General features: G+C 27.5%; 1 protein-coding gene across 7 annotated transcripts in view; it reads left to right on the forward strand.

Annotated features, from left to right (window-relative positions):
* The window catches only part of LOC136088797 (uncharacterized), a 121,014-nt gene that overhangs the window by 14,914 nt on the left and 91,072 nt on the right, over window positions 1–15,028 (forward strand). Inside the window, exon 1 of one of the 7 annotated variants that reach the window (XM_065813567.1) lies at window positions 2,919–3,115. The exons of 2 other annotated variants lie outside the window; for them this stretch is intronic. In XM_065813567.1, the coding sequence (XP_065669639.1) occupies window positions 3,074–3,115 (42 nt within the window). In that variant the 5' untranslated portion in view covers window positions 2,919–3,073. Of the gene's footprint in view, window positions 1–2,918; window positions 3,116–15,028 lie in introns of those variants that run through there. 4 more of the 7 variants (XM_065813561.1, XM_065813562.1, XM_065813566.1 and 1 more) reach the window with 4 other exon arrangements.

The raw sequence follows: 15,028 nt of genomic DNA on the forward strand, positions 1-15,028 counted from the left end.
ATGCCAGGTGGCTGACATTAGCAGTACAAATTTTAGTCTTGTATTCGAGAACAGAACAACCTACTCCTATACTTAAAGAGATAGTAAAGTTCATACAGACAGATTATGGTTCAACTTGATTTGCTATTAAGAAATCAAAAAACTTTACTGAAGGACCAATAACTTTATACACAACATGAAAAATATAAAGACTTTAAGCCAAACAATACAAGACATTATACTACTTGTTGTCTTAAGAAATACGTATTGTCTTCTCCCAGGTAACTTTCATTTATCCCTTCTTGTTAATGGTATGAAAGAAGTACGAAATAGGGCGGTTAGGTAGATTTTAAAATGCCGAGACAAGCCCCAGTTGATAGAATGTATGGTGGCATCAGAACTAAAAAAATCCCAAATATTGAAAGTCTTAAAATTGAATGTGACACATGAACAGATCTAGTTTCTAATCATAAACTGACCTATGAACCTCCTGCTACTAAAATTTTAACTTATCAGGATCTACTTAATAAAATTTAATATAAACCAGATCCTTGTGAACTTGGGTTGGACTTTCAATTGCACAGTCAGTCTGTTAAGCGTGCTATCTGAAGCGTGTTTCTGAAGTTTCAAAAAAAGCGTATATTTTACTTAATAGGCATGAGTTAGCAGTAGGAAAACAAAAAAGTCGAATTTCAAGGAAAAAGTTTTGTTCAAAAAAACATTATGGTATATGGTATTAATTGCTTTTTAGCTCAATACTCCTATGTTATAACCCACAGTATTATAATAAAGTTTAAATGCTAATAATTAACAAATATTATAACTAATATAACTTTATTGACTTTAAAGTCTATTATTTTATCTAAAGCTTAAACAAATTTTAGTTAAAAATTTATTTTTCAGTTGCTAATTTTTGAAACTGGTGTTGGATTATACGTAGGAAACATTTGAGGCTAAGAATTGCACTCTAAAAGGATCTAAGGATATTTAAAAAAAAACTTTTTTAACCTAAAACCATATACTTCTGTTTAGCTGTAACGCTGTAAATAAACGTTGTGTGTTAAATTTACTTTTTATAATACCTAATTTAAATAAAAAAAAAAGAAAAATGTAATGATTTTAATTGAGCAAAATTGAGCTTTGATAAGCTTTTAATATCTAAAAAACTATTTTTCAATAAAAGTTCATTTACTTTTTAAACTGTTAGGGATCAAACGCAGCTGCTACTTTTGCTACCTTTTTTCACCGGGTTCTGCAAACCTGTAAAATATAACACTAACTTGTATATTCAACTGTTATATAACTAAAAATAGTTTTTATTTGATGGTTGTAAAGTAAAATCAGCAATGCCACAGTTTTCTTTTTTTCTAAAAAAAAATTAGGAATTATTTGACAACGTTAGTTTTGAAGTTTTTAAGCGTAAAACTAGTGGTAACTGAAAAGTTTCAATGATTTTGCTTCTTTGTAACGATACAACAACATCCTTACTCTAAATGTAGACAACAGATCTAAAAAATCGATTGTGAAACACATTTTTAGTGAAATTGACGTTTAACTGAAATTTTCCTAATCAATTGCGAAAATTTGAGTAAAGTAGAAAAAAAATAAAAAAGTACAAAACCAACCTCCCTTAGTATTCACTATGTATTGATATATATAAAAAAAGAATTTTTCATAGTATAGATAAACCATAACTCAACCATTTTTTATAGAGAAGCCTACAGCAAGCACGTACAAAAATAAACAATGAAAGTTCAGACGGAACGTCTTGGACGCGTTCTAAACTTAATCTAGATTAGGCACTCGAAGACGTTCTTTCAGGACGTTCTAAAGACGTCGTAAAAATACTTAAATAAGACCCTAGCAAATAGTGCACGTACAAAAGGCGTACATTGTACGTTCAGTTTACGTTCTGAACATCCTTGAACTTTTTTGGTACCCAAATATATTTTTGGTTAGTGTGGAATGTTTAAAAGACGTCTAAATTATATTCAGAACAGTGCATTTCATAACCAAACACAGATCAAACAAACATGTTAACTAAAATTAAAATCTCCTTTTATTAGTATCGGTCAAAACTGTTTAGTTTATGATTATCTTTTGGTGGATATTTATTTTTATTGTTGTTAAATGCGCACGTCTTTTTTTATTTTTTATTGAAATAACAGTTAAACCTAATTAAATAAACAAACGGTTTAATAAAGAGTGGTAAAATTGTAAGTTATTAATTTAACTATTAGTACATTGCTTTTTTTTTTTATCAATTTGATTTACATTTAGTTTTAGTATATATGGAAAAGTAAAGATAAAAAAAACAGAGACTACTTATTTTTAGATAGAGATAATTATATCAAAAACTGTATTTATAGCTTTTGATGAAACTATAGATACAGTTTGAATGAACTGAAAAAGTTATTAAGTTGTTTTACAAAAGGTTAAAGGCTTATAGAATGGTAACTTTTATGTGGAAAGTGATATTTAATAATGGTTTAGCTGTTTGTTCATGTCTGTCTTTTTTCCTTTAAACGAACAAACCTTCCTTAATCTTAAGCTAAAATTATTGAAGGCAGAATCCAATATTGAAAAGCAGTCATTATTATAATTATTAAAACAATTATTGTTAGCATAGAGATGTTTGTATACGTGTGAATTTTTTTCTTTCCTGTAGTGTTCAATCATCTGTGTTTTAAGGTGGCGAGAAGTTTCGCCTATATAGCAGGAGTTACATCCTGCGTATACAAATTTTTAACAACAGATGATTTGAAATCTACACCCAGCTAGCAAACAACAGTGAAAAAACGTTGAATATACGTTGAAACCTAACGTTGAGTTTACGTTGACTTAACATTTAGAATTAAAGTTTTTTTCATCGTTGATTTATCAACGTTAAATTATCGTAAGGTTCAAACATTATATCAACGTTGATTCGACGCAAAAAAACATTACAATAACGTTCAATTTACGTTGAAACAACGTTAAGAGTGACAGTTTTTTTTAACGTTGATTTATCAACGTTAAACCGGCTGTTAAAAACCGTTTTGTAATCACAGAAACCGTTGATAAAAGCTGAGATCATCATCAAAACGTACTATACATGTCCAATAGTGTTGTTGTACATATCGATTACATTATTAAGGTATATTATGAATCTTAAATCTACTCATAGTCTATACTTTGACTATTTAGAACTTTCTCAGTTTAGTTTAGTTAAAATAGTATTATTAAAGCAAGAGGTAAAATTTGTTTTATTGAAAAATATATTTAAATATTACATATATTTACATATAATTGAATAAGATCTACAAATAATTGAATAAAATCTACATATAATTGAATAAAATCTACTCAAGTTTTCCATCACCTTTTTGAAATGGAGCGTATTTTAGAAAGTCAAACAATATTCTATCAACCAAGGTTTCTTTTGCTCCATTGAATACAATAGAAGAAGCTGTAAATAAAAAAAATATATTTAAAAAAATCAAAAAATATAATGAATAATAAGGTGTTACAACTTATAAAGGTATTCCATTTACAAAGCCATATAAATTAGTGTTTCTAAGTATATTTTTCTCCTCCTTTGCCCTTCATATCCGAGGAGGCGATAAAATTTTTTCGAAAAAACTCTGAATTTTTAAAAGGTAATTTAACCGTTAGACAAGGCCGTCCTGAAGTGGTCTCTCAAGGGAAGGGGGGGGGGGGTAATTGTATGTATTTTTTGCTAACTAGAGACACACACACACACACACAAAAAAAAAGGTCCTCAATGTTTGCATCTAGCCCACTATAGTTCAAAAATTGCTAAACGTATTAACTTAAATGGTTAAATGACAGCTTTGGGGGTAGTGGGACACCCCTACACCCCCCGTTTGGGACGGCCTTGCTGTTAGATGATTTTTATAAATTTTTTCAAATATTAAATGTAAATGAAACAACCTTTTTTCAAAATGAATTAATAGTCAAAATATTAAATTTTTCTAACATTGAAAAGTAATTATTGGGGTGGCCACATAAAATTTTCATAAGAAAAATAGGATTTTAGAGGAGACTTTGCACCCAATGTAGAGGATTTTTTTTGTTGTTTTAAATTAGGTTTAACGTCCATGTTTTAACACTTATGGGGCATGGACAGAGGTCAATAACGTCATTTTTCACGTTAAATAGCATGCATTTGCTAAAGCAATTTTTAATAATCCTTTGCCCTTCCAGGGGAAAATATATATATATATATATATATATATATATATATATATATATATATATATATATATATATATATATATATATATATATATATATATATATATATATATATATATATATATATATATATATATATATATATATATATATATATATATTAGTAGAAAATCACTTAACAAAATTTTTTTTTTGTTTTTCACTGAGTTTCATCTATAAAGACTCATCAGTAATGACGAGTCTTTATTGATGAAACACAGTGTAAAATGAGTGATTTTCTACTAATACATAATTGTTCTGTTCTTTTAAGAACATTGAGCACTCTATTTTGTAGAATACATTTTAAAGTTGTTTATATATATATATAATATATATATATATATATATATATATATATATATATATATATATATATATATATATATATATATATATATATATATTTACCTATTGATTTGATCAATGAACAACTAGAGGTCAGGTGCATTGACACTTCATCTAAATCTTTGATAACTGAACCTGTAAAATATAATTACTAAGTTATGGCATAAATTACAAAATCATTTTTATTTTTAGGTATAAAAATTGAAATTTATAAAATCTAAGCACATAAAACTAATACCTATTTCGAAAATTCTCTTTGTTTATGTTTTCTTTTTCATAAATAGACATTCTCATTATAACATTTTTCTTTTGTAGTTGTAAATTCAAATTTTTCACAACCCTGTTTGCTTTCTGTGAAATTGAAGTAGTTATATGAATAGTTATATGAATAGTTATATATTTTGTATCAACAAAATAACTCTTCCTAACAAAATTATTCAAAAAATAATAATTGTAATATATAGATGTAATACCTGAAGAGAATTTAGTTTTATTTTGTGGAAACTTTAGCCAATTCTTCTCAGCATTTTAGTGCAGTCAATGCTTTGGTACCTGGTGGCCAATAAACAGTTTTATTGCAAATCCAATTAAATGGAATTACACCTTCTTCTCCTTGTAAATCTTCATTCCAAGCAGCTCCTTTCCACATATTTGATTTTGAAAATATTATATGAACTAATAAAAAAATGAAGAAACCATAATATAAGTGTACTAACAGGCTTAGTTAAACTAGCTAAATCTTGACATTTTATAACCATGATACTTACTAAACAATAATATTAGTAGATATTATTAGCAAAGATAAGATTTTCTTTATTTTATAAGTTCATTATATTTTAATATCATTTTTATTAATATATTTATTATTCGATTATTCTGCATAGTTCTGAATATATTATATTTAAATAACTCAAGGCATCAAAGGAAAATAATGAAAGAATCCCAGGTTGTTAAAACAAAGTTATCTACATAAGAGTAATATGGAATATTGAACAAAAATAGATAATATTCATTGTCAATACAAAATTTAATATAAAGTTTATTATATAATATCACACAACAATAACTTAGTTTGATTGATAATATAAAAGCAACAAAAATTGAAAAAGAAAACATCTCAATAATTATTAAATTATCATTCAAACAATTTTAAAGACCAAATAATAACTTGTAACTTATTTTTTATACATCTTTATTTAATAAATATTAATACTAATACCAATTTTCAATACCACATCATTTGTATTTTTGTTTTTTATTAAAAATAAAAATATTATATCAGTTAAGCTTTTCTTATTTCACTTAAAATATCAACTCAATCCTACGTTTTTTTATAACAGAAATTTTTTTATGGTAATGTTGAGTTAACACTGAAAACAAAATATTATTAGACGACAAGAAAATATTTCTTTATTGAAATATATGTAAATATTTATAACAATCAATCTAATTTCTTTTCTTTTCTGCCACCTTTTCAAAATGGAGCGTATTTTAAGAAGTCAGACAAAAAGTTTCAGTCGCTTCATCGTATTCAATAGAAGAAGCTGTAAATAAAAATAAAAAAGTTTTATATATCTTGGAAAGGTATGCCTTTCATAACACCATATAGTCTGGTAAACTTCTGTTAGTATAACAAGAAAAAAATAATCAGTCCTGATCTGAATAACAAGTTAACACTAGGAATATCATCTGGTTGTAAAAATTGCCTAACCTCACTCATAATGTATAATAATCATATTAATGAAAATGAAACTATAGACATTAAACATTTATTGCCCTTAAACCATTGAAATCATACTGCCAAAAAAGAAGCCATTGTTTTAATATATACACTTATAAGTTTTTATAAGTTTTGACATAAAGCTGTAGACATAAAATTAAAAAAAGCTCTGAAACTAAATGATATAAATATTTAATAAAATACTTATTAAAACTCACTCCTGATAATTGTGCTTTTTTCGTCATCTAATATCTTGCCACTTCAACAAATTTAGCTACTGACAAAATAAAACTTATTTGGCTTATAAATTCACGATTATAATCAGGTTTTGTCACTGTGTTTTGAGATTTCTTATATCAGTAAGAAAATATAACACTCCCTTTTAAAACTCTATAATTTAAAAAATTTCACAAAACAACTTTTGTTAAATAATTTTACAAACCTAATAAAACTAAACAAAAATTCACTAAAAAATAATTAATAACATACTGCCTTCAGCCATCGAGAACGTATCAACGTTATCTAATTTTGGTACTTTGTTTCCTTCTTTCTTATCGTCACTGAAAGATAAAAGAACTTTGCTTTAGACTCCAAAATCAGTTACTGTCCAAAGCAAGTGTGGTGGTCAATAGTGTTATTTTGGTCTTGACACTGGTAAACAAAAAGCTGTTTCTGCAGATAGCATAAGGCTTCTGCTATCAGAATAGCTAACTGCTCGTTTACTTATTAACGTGAACAGCAGTGCTTTACTACCATTTCGCCGGTTTATGATTAAAAGAAACATCGTTTATTTCAATTTCTTCTGAGAAAAACACAGTGTCATTGCCACTTTGAGACAAATAATCATAAAGAAATTCTTCAATTTCATTGTTGCTTTCCAAATTTTTGTCTTCTTCTACGTAACTGATATTTTGTGTAAATTTTGAATGGCCATTATTTTATTCAACTTTCTCTTCTTCATTAATACAAAATGATTCTGTCAGAGCAAGAACATTAGAGTGGCATTATCACAAATTTATTAAATAAGCCATTAATTTCTTTTGTCGTAAGAACATGTAAAATTTGAATACTAAATAAAACGTTTTTGAAAATTCAAAATTCAAAATATCACACATAAACACCTCTGTTTTGCACATTATACTAAAATATTGCTTTAATTCTTTTTAACTGTAACTATTTTTACATTCAGCACACGGCGATCTATACTGCAGGCCTTCCCAAAGCGCAAATGGCATATCTGACTGGGGGCCTATTTTATAAACAGCAAAAACTAAAAAAAATCGGTTTATTAAAATAAATAGTTAGAGGAAAATATAAATTTCCATCTTCTAGTTTGCCTGGCATACCATCTTGTCAAACTTCTACCCATCTTCCTCGATTACGTGCAACTACTCGTGCTTCTTCGTGTTTTGGAAATTTCGCTCAAGATAAATCTAGTTTTTTAGAAAAAGATAGACTACTTCTTGGCGAAATGAAAAAAATTCTTTTAAATAATAAAAGAGATTTAGGTGCTTCATTAGAATGCTTTATGACTAATAACACTATTCGTTTATAATCACAAGTTTATTAAAATGGAGTTCCATATTTTTTAATCAAGATTAGTGAGGATTTGCATTTTTGAACTTATCATTATGGTGCCGAAAATAAAGTTCCTGCAATTTCTAAAAACAGAATTTCAAAAATTAACACATGGTCTTATATTAGAAGAAGTTTTGCGTTATTCGAAAAATTTTATTCCATGTTGAAAAGAAATTGTAACTCAGGAATATTTAGCTTTTATTGGTACACAGTGCGTTGGTAGTATGATTTATTCTGAGGAGGTTATTATTAGATCTTTTCGGTATTTTGCTACATCCAGAACTTTGTATAACCAATTGTGAACAGATTACCAATTGCCTTCTGTAAGAACTTTGACAAGAATAACTTCAAAAGTTTCTAAATTAAATGAGAAACATTTTTAGACTAATATTTTTCAATCTGTTGAAGAAAAACAGAATCTTTGTTATTTATTGCATGATGAGGTTTATGTTAAAAAAATGTTGTTATACCATGGTGGTACATTATTCGGAAAAGCAATCGACGATTTAACTTCTCTTGCAAAAACTATATTGGGTTTAATGGTAAATTGCTTATTTGGTGGACCATCATTCATTTCCAAAATAATACCTATAAGTAAATTAAGCTCTCAATTTCTCTTTGAACAAATTAATATTACTATCCAATCAATAAAGGAGTCTTCGGGTCAATTTAAAGCTATAACAATGGAAACAGAATTAATCAGGCATTTTTTTAAATCTTTGAAAGATCGGTTCCAGATAAACCTTGGTTGACTAATGATGGTATTTTCTTAATCTTTGATTATGTCCATTTGCTTAAAAACATTAGAAATAACTGGCTTACTGAAAAAACTGCTCAACTTATCTTTTATGATAAAAAAAGTATGTAAAGCAGCACAATGGGATTGTCTTTAAAAACTTTATGAACTTAAATATTCAAATTTAGTTCAACTATCCAACTTAACTGAAACTTCAATATTTCCAAAGCCAATTGAGAGGCAATCAGTTTCTACCTGTATAAGGGTATTTTGTGACAAAACTTACCATGCTTTAATTAATCATTCAGGACTGCAGCATATAAAAAAAAAGACAAGATGTATCAGATTTTATTAACATTTTTGGATTTTTTTTCAGATTTTATTAACATTTTTATTAACATTTTATTAACATTTTAACTAACAATAATTGTTTTAATAATTATAATAATGACTGCTTTTCAATATTGGATTCTGGCTCCAATAATTTGAGCTTAAGATTAAGGAAAGTTTGTTCATTGAAAGGAAAAAAGACAGATATGGACGAACAGCTGAACCATTATTAAATATCACTTTCTACATAAAAGTTACCATTCTATTAGTCGTTAACCTTTTGTTAAGCAACTTAATAACTTTTTATTGAACAATATTTTGCTATTGCCTATTTTGTATTAAAAAAGAAATTATAATTTATATTTTGTTACCTTATAATATTTTTATATAAAATTAAATAAGTTTTTTTTAACCCAACTGAAGAAAAACGTTTCTTGCAATTTTATTTGTTAAAAAAAATAATGGTTTTTTGTTAATAAGTGGAAAATTTTTTTTAGTATATCAGAAGCCCATTTGCAAATCTTTTAAGACTAACTAAATTTATTTTGAAAAATTCATGAAAACCTGAACCACTAATAGTTGCACATCAACAGAAATCGGTGTTTTCTTCCTTTTTTGATAGCCTTGTGTTTGATTGACTCTTTGGATTTTTTTAATTTTAGATATCTGAATAGAAAAATAATTCATGTTTATAAAATGTGGGAAATGCTCAAAATTTTGCATATCTTTAAATATGATCTTTAAATGATAATGTTGATTATGATATTTAATTGATAAGGTTAGGTATTTTTCCATGCTTTATATAAGGTTACTTTCTATATATATATGTTTGTGTGCCACAAAATTTGAAATCAATTTTTGAAAGCTTTTTTCTCAATCAATTTTGCTCAAATTTTGCACACTTAATCATTTTCGATGACAATACAAGGAAATGGAAAAATTTGACCAAAAAAAGTTAATTAAGTTAACAAAAATTTAATTTGTATTTCCCCATACATTTTATTTATTAGATATGAATTGCGTATTACGTCACAAAAATCATTGATTTGCAAATTATTTGCAGTTTCGAAGACATTAAAGCGCAGCGATTCAAAACCTATTGTTTTTCAAGTCTTAAGTTATTAAATTAAAAAACAAAAATTTAAAACGCGCTACTTTTTCCATGCTTTATATAAGGTTACTTTCTATATATATATGTTTGTGTGCCACAAAATTTGAAATCAATTTTTGAAAGCTTTTTTCTCAACCAATTTTGCTCAAATTTTGCACACTTAATCATTTTCGATGACAATACAAGGAAATGGAAAAATTTGACCAAAAAAAGTTAAGTTAACAAAAATTTTATTTGTATTTCCCCATAAGAACACTGAATTAATAAAAAAAAAAATTTAAAAACGTAACAGTAATTTTTCCTTCTACAAAAGATAACAAAAAAAGCATTTCTAGGCCCAATAGAATTCTGCTTGCATAAAGCATGGATTTGAAAAAAGAATTTTTTTTTGATTTACTAGTTAATTTACAAAATCTGGCTTTAAAATTGAGTTATTGGTTTCATGGTTAAGATCAAACTATTATATTACGCATAATAGTTTTTGTCTTTTTTTGTTACAATATAATTTCTTAAAACATAATAGTAATAATTCAGTTAGCCTTCGTATTTGTATAAGCTAACTTGATTGAATCTTTAATATATTTGTTATTTGATAATCTACAAATATTTGAAATATGTTTTAATCTTGTGTATACTTTTACATTTTGACACACTGGTTGCCGTTTCTGTAATGTTTTCTAAATGTTAAATTTTTGCATCAAAAACCCTGCAAACTATGTGATTGCTAAAATACGCTCATAGCATAACAAATATCTTTAAAATAACTGTGGTAGCACTTTGTTGACAAGACGCAACTTTAATTTCTTCTGACAATGGATTATAGTTTATGCTGACAAAAAGAAATGAACAAAAATCTGATATCGGAAAACAATTGTATAATGCTTTTAGACACCGAATTTAAGAGTGGAGAACACCGTTAAGGAGCTTAGTATATCTTCGTGGTCAAGTATAAAAATTTTCAAAAGTTTTTTTACCAAATACAAGTACCAAAATAAAAATATAATACCAGCAGCTGACTTTAGTAGAATAAAAATAAGTGATGGAAAAAAGATCGGCAGCAGTACGAACACAAAATATTAAGGTAAAACATATCTTATAACATTTAAAAAGAAATACTTTTATTTGAAAGCAGTAGCTTATGATAAGATCACCTTAAAAAATGTATGGTTATATATTATCTATACGGCCAACAAGTATGAATACCGAAAAATTATTCTCAGTTTTTATGTTTAAATATCAAATATGATTAAGCAACAAAATGATTGACTCTTTGATTTTTTAGAGTAGTACTTTTAAAAACAAATATAACTCATGTATATTAACGCATGTTCATATTATTTTTAGTTAGTATTTTTATTTTACTGTGTTATCATTTTAATGTATTGTTTTATCATTTAAATTACTTAGGTTTATTAATGAATGAAGTACCTTATTTATGTCATAATTAAAATAATCACTTTTAAGTATTTAATAAGTATTTAAACGTTAGTTCTTTTTATGCTTTCTTTTTTACAATTGCGTTTTTTTCTATTCAATCCCGGGATATACCGGGCTTTCCCGGGGACAACGTTTTCAATTCCGAAATCATGGGATTGAAATATTCCGGGATTTTTGCTATCCCTAGTTCAGACGGAACGTCATAGACGCGTTCTAAACACTCTCTAGATTAGAAGCTCAAAGACGTCTTTTCAGGACATTTAATGGACGTCGTAAAAAGACTTAAATATGATTCTCTCTTTAAAGGCAGTTATACAAAATTGGTTTAGAAAAAACGCCTTTTGAACGTTCAAATGACGTTCTGAACGTCTTTTAAACGTTCAAAAGACATGCAATGAGCATATTTTACCAATCACAGAATTTGTAGAGTTTTGTTGACAAAATTAAAACATTCAGAAAACATTAAAGAAAGGGCAACCAGTGTGCGTTATTGAGTAAAACAAACAAAACACAAAATTAAAAGTATACATAAGAATAAAATATATTTCAAATTACAGATCTAAAAATAACATTTGTTGTAGTTAAGTTTTACACGGTCACTCACACCTTTCACGACTCACTGTCAGGCGCTCTTTTCACGATATCTCCCACGCAATTTCCTAGTTTATTCTCGGCATGCTTAGGCTTGGTCTCTGCAAAATACAAAAAATAATTTATAAGATTTATAGTGTATAAGATAAAGAATATAATAAAGGTTCAATCAAGTTTGCTCATGAAAAGGTAAAAGCTGGAAGTAAACTATTATTATTATGTAATAAGCAATTACATTAAAAAAAAAAAAGGCAACTTATTATTATGCAAACTATAATAGTTTGACTTAAACCGTGAAGCAAACAAATCAATTTTAAAGTCAGACTTTTATAATTAAAAAAAAACCTAACCTTATCATTTAAAGATCATAATTAAGAATGCATAATTTTGAGTTTTTCCCACATTTTATATACATCAATTAACTTTATAGTCAGATTTTTAAAATTAAAAAAACCAACCATATCATTTAAAAATCATATCTAAAGATCTGCAAAATAATGAGTTTTTGTCACATTCTGTATATAGATATCTAATATCTATTTAAATGTTACAATAACTGAAAGTTTTTTAATAAAGACAAAGTAAATATCGATTTTTATTAATGCACAACTACAAGTAGTTCAGTTTTTTATCAATTTTTCTAAATCATTTCACTCGGTCTTAGTAAGTTTTGCCAATAGGCTCCTTATATACCAAAAAAAAATCTTTCTCAGATTTTTCAATGAAATTCAACACCTATTTCGCTAAATTGACTAAAAGATCAAAATTAAATTTTGAAATTAGTAGACTTTGAAAAATGAACATTTGATTTAATCGACTCCTACTAAGTGAAAAACAAATTTAGTTAAAATTAAGTAAAAATTATTTATATTTTTTCATTCGATTAAATTTTTCATTCTATAAATTTTTTTTGTTCATTTAGTAACAATAGTGTGTACTATTAAAACTATTAGGGGTCTTCCACAATTTATGTCACGCAAACATTTTTTGTTTTAGAGCAAAATTATGAACAAACCCTCACCGACTTTTTACTTTATTATCTTAAAGTTTTACCTAACCAAAAGCCTGTTAGCATTAATTATACTTATTTAAACTTTTGATTATGCATTTAATTATTTCCATACTTCGACTAAACAGACTTTTAGTCGACTTGGTTGATTTTAAAAATTAATTCATTTTGGTCAATTTTAGAAAATATATTAACCGACCTCGTCGACTAATATTCAATAGTCGTAACAACCATAATATATATATATATATATATATATATATATATATATATATATATATATATATATATATATATATATATATATATATATATAAATATATATATATATATACAGTATCGGAAAAAACGAGTGCAACCAAATAATGCTAATTCAGTTTCTTTATATAAAAGTGCTGCTTTTTTTCAATTTAGAGAAATAACTTTGTAGCTGTTTAGAGACAAAGTTCTTCAAGTTTTATTCATCAAAAAGTTTATTATTAGTACACGAAAATTAATAAATTAATCAAAAGTATTAAAAAAAAATTGATTTCCTTTTGGACAAAACAAGTGCAACTCGACAAAATGTTGACCAAGCTGTATTTCGCTATGAATATTTCGTGGCAATTCCTTTGTTGTCGATCGAAGCCTTGCATATCTTTGAGGCATAGATTAAATCAGGTGATCAATGAAAGTTTGTGGAATTGCTGCCCAGGCCTTTTGGATTTGTTCAAACAGTTCTGCGTTTGACGATCTCGCACAGGAGATCGTCTCAACCCTCGATAGGGTTGAGATCCGTCGAGGGTTGAGACTATCTCGCAACGCAGATCGTCTCAACCCTAGATAGAGTTGAGATCGGGAGATTGAGGCGGCCAATCCATCACCGATAGGTGGTTGTCTTGAAACCAATGTTTAACTACTTTTGCAGTGTGTTTCGGATCGTTTTCTTGCTGAAAAACCCATTTTATTGGCATATTCCATTCAGCATGAGGTAACATAACATATTTCAGGATTTTTTATACATGAAACGGTCCATTATTCCATCGTTTCGATGTATTGGACCTAGACCGTTAGCAGAAAAACACCCCCTGATTGTTCGGTCCGATACAGGCTGTCTAATTGCTTTTGTATCTCGACTGATGATATCCAGGGATCTTTCTTGATGGATCTGACAATCATAGAATCATCTGTAGAAGTTGTGGAACGCGGTCTTCCACCTTTGTTATCTGCTGCCAACTTCCCTGTAGAATGATATTTGGAACATAGTCTTGATACGGTCCATTTTTTCACGCGATATTTATCACAATAACTTTTTGTGACATTCCACTTACGTAATCGCCAATAATTTTCTTTCTTAGTTCCAATCTAAGATTGTCGGGAGCCAATTTCGCACTTAAAGTCATAAAAATAATAAAAATAAATAATCATGCTTCTCAAGGCTTGCCGTGTTCTATTTACCTTGTGATGATACAATAATGCTGTGTGGAACACAACGTATTAGTTGGATGTGGACTGTATTGATGTAATGAAACACTTGCTGTATTTCACTTCTTGTATTGATGCTCTTCGATATAACACTTTGATAAAACTCACTTCGATAAACTGTCTTGATAATACTGACTGATTGACTTCCATATACTGACTGAATTACATGTCGATTTGCATGTCTCTTATATAGTAAAATGAACCTGTGTGAACCTGTTCTGGAAGATTTCAGATGCTTCTTTTTAATGCTTCTGGAAAATTCTGGATGCGTCTGGATGCCTCTGAATGTTTCTAGACTCTGGATGGTACTGGATGCTTCCAGATGCTTCTTCTGGAAACTTCTGGAAGCTTCTGCATGCTTTTGGAAACTTCTGGATACTTTCTTTAATTATTAAAAAACTTTCGTGACGTTGACACGGACCAGACTTAAGAAAAAAAAAAAAAAAAAAAAATTTGCACTTGTTTTGTCCGCTGAAAAATGGCACTTGTCAA

The sequence above is a fragment of the Hydra vulgaris genome, chromosome 12 (genome assembly GCF_038396675.1).
Source record: "Hydra vulgaris chromosome 12, alternate assembly HydraT2T_AEP".
NCBI classification, from domain to species: domain Eukaryota; kingdom Metazoa; phylum Cnidaria; class Hydrozoa; order Anthoathecata; family Hydridae; genus Hydra; species Hydra vulgaris.